Raw genomic sequence first — 9,099 nt, forward strand, 5'->3', positions numbered from 1 at the left:
GTTCCAACGCTATCAACGAGGCCTTGAAAGTTTTCAGACCTAAACAACTGTTGTTTTTTCCTAAAATAATCTAGCCTTTGTGTTTCAACTTTAATATATATGTCAACAATAAATTGCTGAAATAATCTTCCAGTATGTAATAATAGAGAATTATCACTTGCTCGAACTTGAAATTTGTATGCATAATATTCTCTGCACGATATTGAGGAGCGCTTCCTACCTTCTCGAAACACCGCTTCCTCTGCTCGAATTAGATCATCAACAGATAATTGAGTGTTTGCATTAATAGATAAAGAATTTACATAACCAAGAGGTTGTAAATTCCTCGATTGCAAGACTTTTTGAATACCCTCATGCCATCCAACATCACCAAATGGGAATAACAAAGGGTATTGTAATGGATCATAACAACCATAATAGTATTGAATATTTTGTGACCGACCACAATGTGCATATACCCTAATATTCCTATTATCTTCAACTCCATCATAGTCTTCAATCCATACAGCAGCAACTTGAGAAGCAGTTGGCGAATTATAAAGTCTTTGATCCAATGAAGGTGAAGAGTTCAACAAAATACTAAAGTCATCAGAGTGAACAACATCCTTAAGACTTCTAAAGAAAGTTGCATATGGATTGCAAGACATGACTTCTATCAAAGCTTTGACAATGTTCTCTTCCAATCTAGCAACACTTTCAACTCGATTTTGAATTTCATGGTCAGTATCATAAAAATAGAGTTGCAAATTGCGCGGCGGACAGCCATCAGGCAATAAGTCATTGATAAAATGATACATTTGCCCTTGAACTTTGAACGTATATATGCCTTTATTACGCTTACAAAGATTTTTATCATACTGATGAATGCCAAGCGAAGTAAAAGCAAATGTGTTGTTATAAGTCCTCACACATGTACGGAAATTCTTTGAAGCATCATCAACTCCAGTGTACAGGTTTTTCAACACCAAAGGCATTTCGTTTGATACAAGTACAACTTCTCCCTTGCAACAGCAAAAAGCAGGTGGCTCATACTGGATGCGTTTAGCGCCACAATAAATACAGTCAGGAATAGCAGGCAACACAAACGGTTCTGTTGTTCCACGGCGTTAACCAATAAACAATGTGAGGACATGGCGTTCATCATTCATTGTGTATAGATTATGTGGATTTATAAGCAAAGGATTATAATTGGTGAATTTATGTGCGCATTGTCCCAAATGCCACATACACAGATGAATAATGTCGCCGTACAATAAACCCGGAAAAAAAAGTTACGAGAATTAGTACAGTGTCAAAAAAAATTTATAAAGTCATTGTTAATATCGATTTAGTTGTTCAGCACCTGTATTACATGGCAGAGGTGAAGGACGTGGTGGTTGTTCAGAAGCGTTCTGAGGGTTTAAACATTGCATTTCATTTGGAATTTGTTGTTGTGATGACAGTTGTTTCCATGATTGTTTTTTTTTATTTCTTTTACGCTCACGAATTTCTTCAGGCGTAAAGCGTGCACGGCTTTTCGAAAAGGATTGCATGGTTGAACTAAGTCAAACGTAAAAAACCACAGGTCGTTGAATAAAGTTGTAGAGAAAGGTCCCAGAACTGAAAACGTGATAAAACACAATAAATGACTACTTCATATCAATAAGACAACAACTAATTGTTTTAATGATGTGAGAAAATTTTTGAAAAAAAATAATGTGAGGATTAAATTTTTTTCCTAATGATTTTATTCCAAGGAGGAAAATATGTCCATTCTAATATATGGCTAACGCTTGTAGAAATGGCCCATACCCGACCAAGTATTGCCCTTCATCATGTTCATTCTTTAGCCATATCCTTTCTATAGATATCCACATTCAACGCAGATAACTGCAAAGGAAGAGAGACAAATCCCGATCGCTAGGAGAGAGAGAGAGAAAAATGCAGACCGCTAGGAGAGAAAGGTCGTCAGTCGGATCGACAGTGGGAAGCAAGAACACTAATCGCTATTGCCAAGCCCTAGTACCGACATTTCAACAACCTCAACCATCCAGAGTCAAGGCCAAATAGGAGACAGGCCAGGACCGATCCTTCAACGCCGATGACACCGCTTAAAGTGAGTAGGCAGGCCCGATCCGCCAACGTACACTCTCGTTAACACATGCCAAAGTCCCGAACTAAGCAGTTGATCGGAACAATCACCAATTTGTCAGGCCCGTGTCGCCGGTCGAGCAAGCGTAGCTCCGACGTCGCCTTCATGGTCAAACGAAGGTCACTGGCGGTGATTCCAAAGGAATAGGCATATTTGTATATATTTCAAGAAATTTTCCACGTATAAGCCTAACTCTCTCACTCTCACTCTCACGGTCAATGAACGCTCACGGCATATATCTCGCTTTCACAGAAGTGCGATTTAGTTCTCTCATTCTCACAGACGCAGACCTAGATCAGCGAATATCACCAACGGGCGTGGCGAAAAACGAGTCCTCTACCAGTCCTACTCTGTGAGACCACGAAAGCGACCAGCCTACTCAGTAAGTACTCTACTTCCTCTAAACCTCTACGCGACTAAGGTATTATTGCTCTAGTTGACACATTTAATTTTGTTTAATTAATATTTTCTCTTTTTTTTATTATTGTTAATGGAGATGATTTTATGATTTGATCTCTCAAAATGAAGTTATGATTTGGTTCTGAATATTGTTGTGATTGAATATGATTTGCTTATTGTTGATGGTTGGTTTGTTGTGATTAATCGTAATCTTTTTTTTTAACATATGATTAATGATAATCTTGTCGTTATTATGTGCATAAGCTTTATTGTCTTATTGTGGTTGTTAAATGTTAGGTTTTAATTGAAGGTAAAAAAAATGTAAAAATGTGAAAATATATTGTTATTATTATTATTATTATTATTGTTATTATTAGTATTATTATTTTTTTAAATATTATTATTATTATTATTATCATTATTATTATATTTTGGATGGAAAGATGGAATTGTTGGAATGGGGAATGTTTTGTCTCCCTCTTTCCTTGAGTTCTTCCCACGCCGGATCACCATATCCAAAGCTTAACTCCATTCAATTTTTTTTGTCTTATTATATTGTCTTTCTTGCTAGTTAGAATCAATCATATTTATCTATATGGGTTATGTTAGAAGAAGAAATAAGGAAAAGAGATGAGAGATAGAGGGATTAACGAAGAAAAAGAGAGAAGCTGTCGTGGGAAATGAAAGAAGAGAAACAAATGGTTTTCTCTTCATTTTCGGCAGAGAAGAGAGAAATAAGTGGAAATCTCTTGTTCAAATTTCTTTCTTTTTATTATTACTTGGATTAATTCACAAGCTATGGTTGAATAATTCAAGGTAGTGAATCCCTTCTATTTGTATTACTATTTGGATTAATTTACAAGTTGTGGTTGAATAATCCAAGATAGTTGAATGTTGAGGAGATACAAACCTTTTGTTCAATCCTTGACTCCTTGTTCTACTTCGCTAAAAATAAGTGACTCTTCATATTATTTTAAGATATATATATAGTATTTCACTTTAAACTTTTTATGAATTTCCTTTCAAAATAGCATAAAAATTGTTGACTTGGATTGTAATAAAATTATTATATGTATGCTTTCAATTAAATTTTGTTTAATATGGTCCACGTACCAAAACCAAATGTCCCTACTATGGACCATCCTCTTCTACTCCACCACCTACCATGCTTTTATTATTATTATTATTATTATTATTATTATTATTATTATTATTATTTGAATGTTGAAAATGCATGGCATTGATAATCATATGATCATTTTTCAAGCAGCGTAGATAACTGCATCCTAAACCAAAATTACACATACACACATATATGCATTTTCTAAATTAAATATCCAAACTTTAATGGATTGAGTTAATGTTAATTAATTAGCATGCATTCACTATAGCTATAAAAGCTGTTTTTTTTTTAAATAGTATTTGTATCTTTGAAAATTCTACAGCATTCATATTGTAAAAATTATATACTCAATGTATGACTGTATACGTATAGAACTATACATAATATATTATATACGGAGTAATATAAAACGTTGAATAGGTAATGAGTAGCCCCGGCCTATATTAATTATTGACTAATCTGTTTTTATTGGGTTAACCCCACGTACCTCACTCTAATCTTTCCTCAACTTTAATATATGCTCAGCCTGAAGTCTGCTAGTGTCAGAACACAACACCAGACACATATGTTTTTTTTTTAATATAAATTTTTAAAACATAGTTGTTCGTTCTTATCGAAAATGTTGAAAATGGTGAGGCAGTGACTCTTTCTGAACTCTCTCTCTTTTGTATCTTTCCTACTACCACTACCTCTGTTCTTTTCACGATGACGGTGACCAGCGACTCCTTCTCCAGATCCGGCGAAATGAGGTGCGGCGGCGACCATCTCCTCTGTTCTTTTCTTCACGTGGACGAGAGGCGACATCCTGGACTGCTATGGTTTCGAAACCAGAACAGATCTGCTTGTTTTCGGCTGGAAACCAGCGCTGGTGTCTCAGTCAGGGCGATGGAGATGAAGGGTTGCGAGCAGGAAGGCAACTCCGAAGGCGAGGTCGGCGTGGCCTGGAGAACTCCGGTCGGTGACCGGCGACTCCTCCAGATCCGGCGAAGCAGCGATGAGGTGCGGCGGCGACCATATCCTCTGTTCTTTTCACGATGATGGTGACCAGCGACTCCTTCTCCAGATCCGGCGAAATGAGGTGCGGCGGCGACCATCTCCTATGTTCTTTTCTTCACGTGGACGAGAGGCGACATCCTGGACTGCTATGGTTTCGAAACCAGAACAGATCTGCTTGTTTTCGGCTGGAAACCAGCGCTGGTGTCTCAGTCAGGGCGATGGAGATGAAGGGTTGCGAGCAGGAAGGCAACTCCGAAGGCGAGGTCGGCGTGGCCTGGAGAACTCCGGTCGGTGACCGGCGACTCCTCCAGATCCGGCGAAGCAGCGATGAGGTGCGGCGGCGACCATATCCTCTGTTCTTTTCACGATGATGGTGACCAGCGACTCCTTCTCCAGATCCGGCGAAATGAGGTGCGGCGGCGACCATCTCCTATGTTCTTTTCTTCACGTGGACGAGAGGCGACATCCTGGACTGCTATGGTTTCGAAACCAGAACAGATCTGCTTGTTTTCTGCTGGAAACCAGCGCTGGTTTCTCAGTCAGGGCGATGGAGATGAAGGGTTGCGAGCAGGAAGGCAACTCCGAAGGCGAGGTCGGCGTGGCCTGGAGAACTCCGGTCAGGTTGTAAGCGGTCACTCCCTCGCGGGCTCACTCTCTCACGCCCTCCAGGCTCCATCGTCTGTCCTCCGAGGCTCCGACGCTAACGCCTTCCAGCCTTCGCTCCTCAGCCTCACGTCCTCAGCGGGCGCCGGTTGCCCAGACGGCCGAGTCAACCCACTCAACCAGTCGGCAGTCAGGTAATATATTTAATTATTGTTTTTAATTTGGCAGTAATTCATAATATTCTTAAATTTCATTTTATTACTTTGATTTGTTTAGATTTGTTTAATTGTTTAGACTTGGGCACTTGGAAGTGTGTGCATCATTTGCTTTTGGATTTCATATTTTGGTTTTGTTTAGACTTGGCACGTTGGAAGTGTGTATAGCAGTTTCTGTATCATTTGCTTTTGGATTTCATATTTTGGTTTTGCTTAGAGCACTTTGGCAGTGTTAAGTATTACTCACATGGTTTGAAGTCGGTTTTTTGGTAACCGACCGAAACCGACCGAAAACCGACGTTCTGTTATCGGTCGGTTTTAGATCCATCCTCGGTCGGTTTCGGTCGGTTATAAGAGCCAAAAATAGCAGTCGGTTATTCGGTTTTTCGGTCGGTTATGTAACCGACCGACCGTTTGCTCAGCCCTAATTGTTATATCAATAATGATGAATTAACTTCCATACGTTATATGTAAACTTTGGACTTGTGCATTAAATTTGTATCAAGTATCATAGCATTATTGAAATTCATATATGAACTTCCACAATTAATTGTCTTTATTGTTGTTTGTTGTAGGGGTTTAAATTATTAAACAAATGAGTAGTAGATAACTTGCTCAATATTTGCTGAGAAGCAAACTAAATTCCACCTAAATGGCTAAATGCGACATTAAAAATAAATAAGCATAAATGAATATAAATATGAATAATTTTGTAAGAATAGAAATAAGTTTTTACAATTAAAAGAGGTGTGCAAAGGTGAAATTTTTAACTCACAGTTGGAGAAGTGCGGCTATCGAAATTGACTCAAACAAATGAGCAACAGATCACATGATCAATAACCTGTTTTGAAAAAAAAAATTATCAAGTAGGAAGATGAATACTATTTTTTTCTTGTATGTATTAACTTTCAGCTCAAGTAAAGAGAGATTAAAAAAGCATGAAGTTGAACAATTCATCAGGATCTGTTGTAAATTGTGTATATATGTTTGTGTCTTAAGTAATGATGTATATAATTATATATGTTTGTGGCTTAAGTAATGATACGACGAAGAACAATCACGCGACATACATATATATAAGCTATGAGTTAAGTAAATCGAAGATGAAATATACATATCATAGCAAAATATATATATATATCAGCCTAACAATGAAAGTTCAGCAGTTTAGGAAATTACATGGATATCATTTGGTAAGATCTCATGTCCTTCAAAATTATTGTTTTCACTTATTGTAGTATGGAAATTGTAAATTCGGAACTTAGCTTTTCATCATCAGTAAAAAAAGAAATACCTGAACGTCGTTGTAGAATTTATTTTTTTTGCGTAGACGTGATTCCACAATGGTTTTGTAAGAATTTGTTTTAGCAAAGGTCGTAAAAAATTTTGGAATGGAAATGGCGTTGTTACAATGGCCATTTGTATTGAATGTTTTTAAAACTGTTTTTGGCATTTCTTTCAATGTTATTTTATATAAATATATAATATAAATATAAATTTATATATGTTTGTTCTTACAAGCTGCTGCAAAATGGTTTGTGTTCTTTTGATTTAGGCAGAATGAAGAATAAGCCAACCACTCTTCCAAATAATGAAACCCAACCACTCTTATTTTGTTGTTTTTGTCTGATCTTCAACAAAGTCACTCCGGGGAAAGAAAACCAACTACTCCAATTGTTTTTGTTTTTGCCTTTGCCAACGAACAAGTATAAGCACCACAACCAAAAAGAATTCAACCACTCCAATTTTTTTTTTAAATTTTTTGTCTTATTTTTCTTGTTGTTTGCTATTTAATATTGAGCTAACACATTTCTTTGTTTTATTCCCCATGACAACAAATACACATACCAAAAATAGTGGAGTTGGTTTGCTTAGTGGAGGAGTGGGTATGCAAGTTAATAATATAATATTGAATCCTAAATTATGTATACATAGCATGCGGATATAATATTGAAAGAAGGCCCATGCAAATAGTGTTAGAGTTGTATTTAAGCGGTCTGAATTTGGACGGCCGATCATCTGCAAGGGCAAATATGGCATTCTGTTTGCAAAGCACATCCGCAAAAGCACAAGGTACAAGAAATTCCGCCGGAAAAAGTGCTGGGCAATTATAAGTGACTCTTTATATTATTTTAAGATTTTAGAAGCTAAACACAACTTTTTATATTATTCGAATCTGATATGGTCCGTCCATTTCACACATGAAATTGGCCAGCCATGCCACACAAAGTAGTATATTAAATTACAAATTGCGCACGCATTTAATTCGGACAAATTTAGTACTTGAGGGTGAGTGATGGCATGCCGCTCTGGAAATATTTAATCAAAATTCCATTTGCTAGCATACTCACGTGGAAAATGAAGCACAAATTCTATCTCAGCCATGGCGATGTTGTATAAATGAGCTTTATCTTCTACCACCCATTTCATATCTCCAACAAAATAGAAGATAAGATCAGAGTACAAAAATGGTGAGAGGTGTGACGAGATTGTGCGCTTACACGAGCAGATTGGTAGCCATTTTGTTCTATACATGGCTACCGCAAGCTCTGAGGATCACTATACTGGCTTTTTTCGTGGCTCTGAATCGGTGCGGGCGAGCCTACGCGAGGTATCAGTACAGGGCGATGGTGAAGAAGCAGGGAAGGAAGTTTGTTTACCGACGGAAGAGTTTGTTTTCGAGGCCGGAGCCGGCGCCGGAGTGTTCGATATGTTTGTCGGAGTTTGTGGAGGGGGAGGTGGGGAGGGAGCTGGAGAGGTGCCGCCACGTGTTCCACGCAGGCTGCGTCGAGAAATGGCTGTTGCATGGGGAAGGCCACGGGAGCTGTCCGCTTTGCCGGAGCCCCGTGGTGGTGCCGGGGCCGGACGTCGGAGAGTCTTGGAAAGACGAGAGGGGAGAACGGCTGTGCTTTGAGGAAGACTTGGCTCGTCTCTTGCTCTCCGGACTGCCCAAGATCTGCGCCACTTGTTAGAACACTTTCTTCTTGAAATACCAATATTGAAAAACATTCTTACAAGTAATTATGAATTTCTCTCATCAATCAAAAAGTTTACACTCATTCACCAACATTTACGACCATTCAATTCTGGTTGTGATTATATACATTAAGTTTTTGCAAGCCCAACCTTGTTGAGTTGTTGCTAGCTAGTTTGGATATAGATTTGAATTTGTAAAGAAAAATTAATGAAATTCCTTTTTATACATTTGTCATTAGGTAAGAATGTGTACTTTATTCATAAACTTCAATTCTCCTAATTCAAGTTTTTGATAACATTATATTAAAAGATTGAGTTTGTGGTGAAGTAATATCATGGATCAATGTCTATATAGATAGGCACATAGTATTATGGACCTTGAATCGAAATTACAAAATACAAAATTTCATAACACAAATTGATATGTTATGAATATTTTATTAATGTGTAGTCATTATCCCAGTTATTTTATTTCTTGAATCATTTCCATTTTTGGTCCTACTGTTATTGAGGCATTGCCAATTTTAGTCCACTCCATTAATTTTTGCCACATTACGGCCAGTCTTATTTAGTCATTGCCATTTTTAGTCCACCGTTAAAATTTTCGTCAAATAACCGTCCAAAAGAGAGGTATTTTGATCTTTTCATGCTTTGTT

General features: G+C 37.6%; 2 protein-coding genes across 2 annotated transcripts in view; one reads left to right on the plus strand and one right to left on the minus strand.

Moving 5' to 3' along the window:
• Positions 1 to 974, minus strand: part of LOC116023732 — a 16,142-nt gene extending 15,168 nt beyond the window's left edge. The window contains exon 1 of the mRNA XM_031264740.1: positions 221 to 974. Coding sequence (XP_031120600.1) covers positions 221 to 974 — 754 coding nt within the window. The remainder of the gene's footprint in view (positions 1 to 220) is intronic.
• Positions 975 to 7,935: 6,961 nt separating this feature from the next.
• LOC116023733 (RING-H2 finger protein ATL74-like) lies at positions 7,936 to 8,439 on the plus strand. Its single transcript, XM_031264741.1, has one exon. The coding sequence runs from the start codon at positions 7,936 to 7,938 to the stop codon at positions 8,437 to 8,439; it is 504 nt and encodes a 167-aa protein (XP_031120601.1).
• The last annotated feature ends 660 nt before the right edge of the window (positions 8,440 to 9,099 follow it).

This window comes from Ipomoea triloba, chromosome 6, assembly GCF_003576645.1.
Source record: "Ipomoea triloba cultivar NCNSP0323 chromosome 6, ASM357664v1".
NCBI classification, from domain to species: domain Eukaryota; kingdom Viridiplantae; phylum Streptophyta; class Magnoliopsida; order Solanales; family Convolvulaceae; genus Ipomoea; species Ipomoea triloba.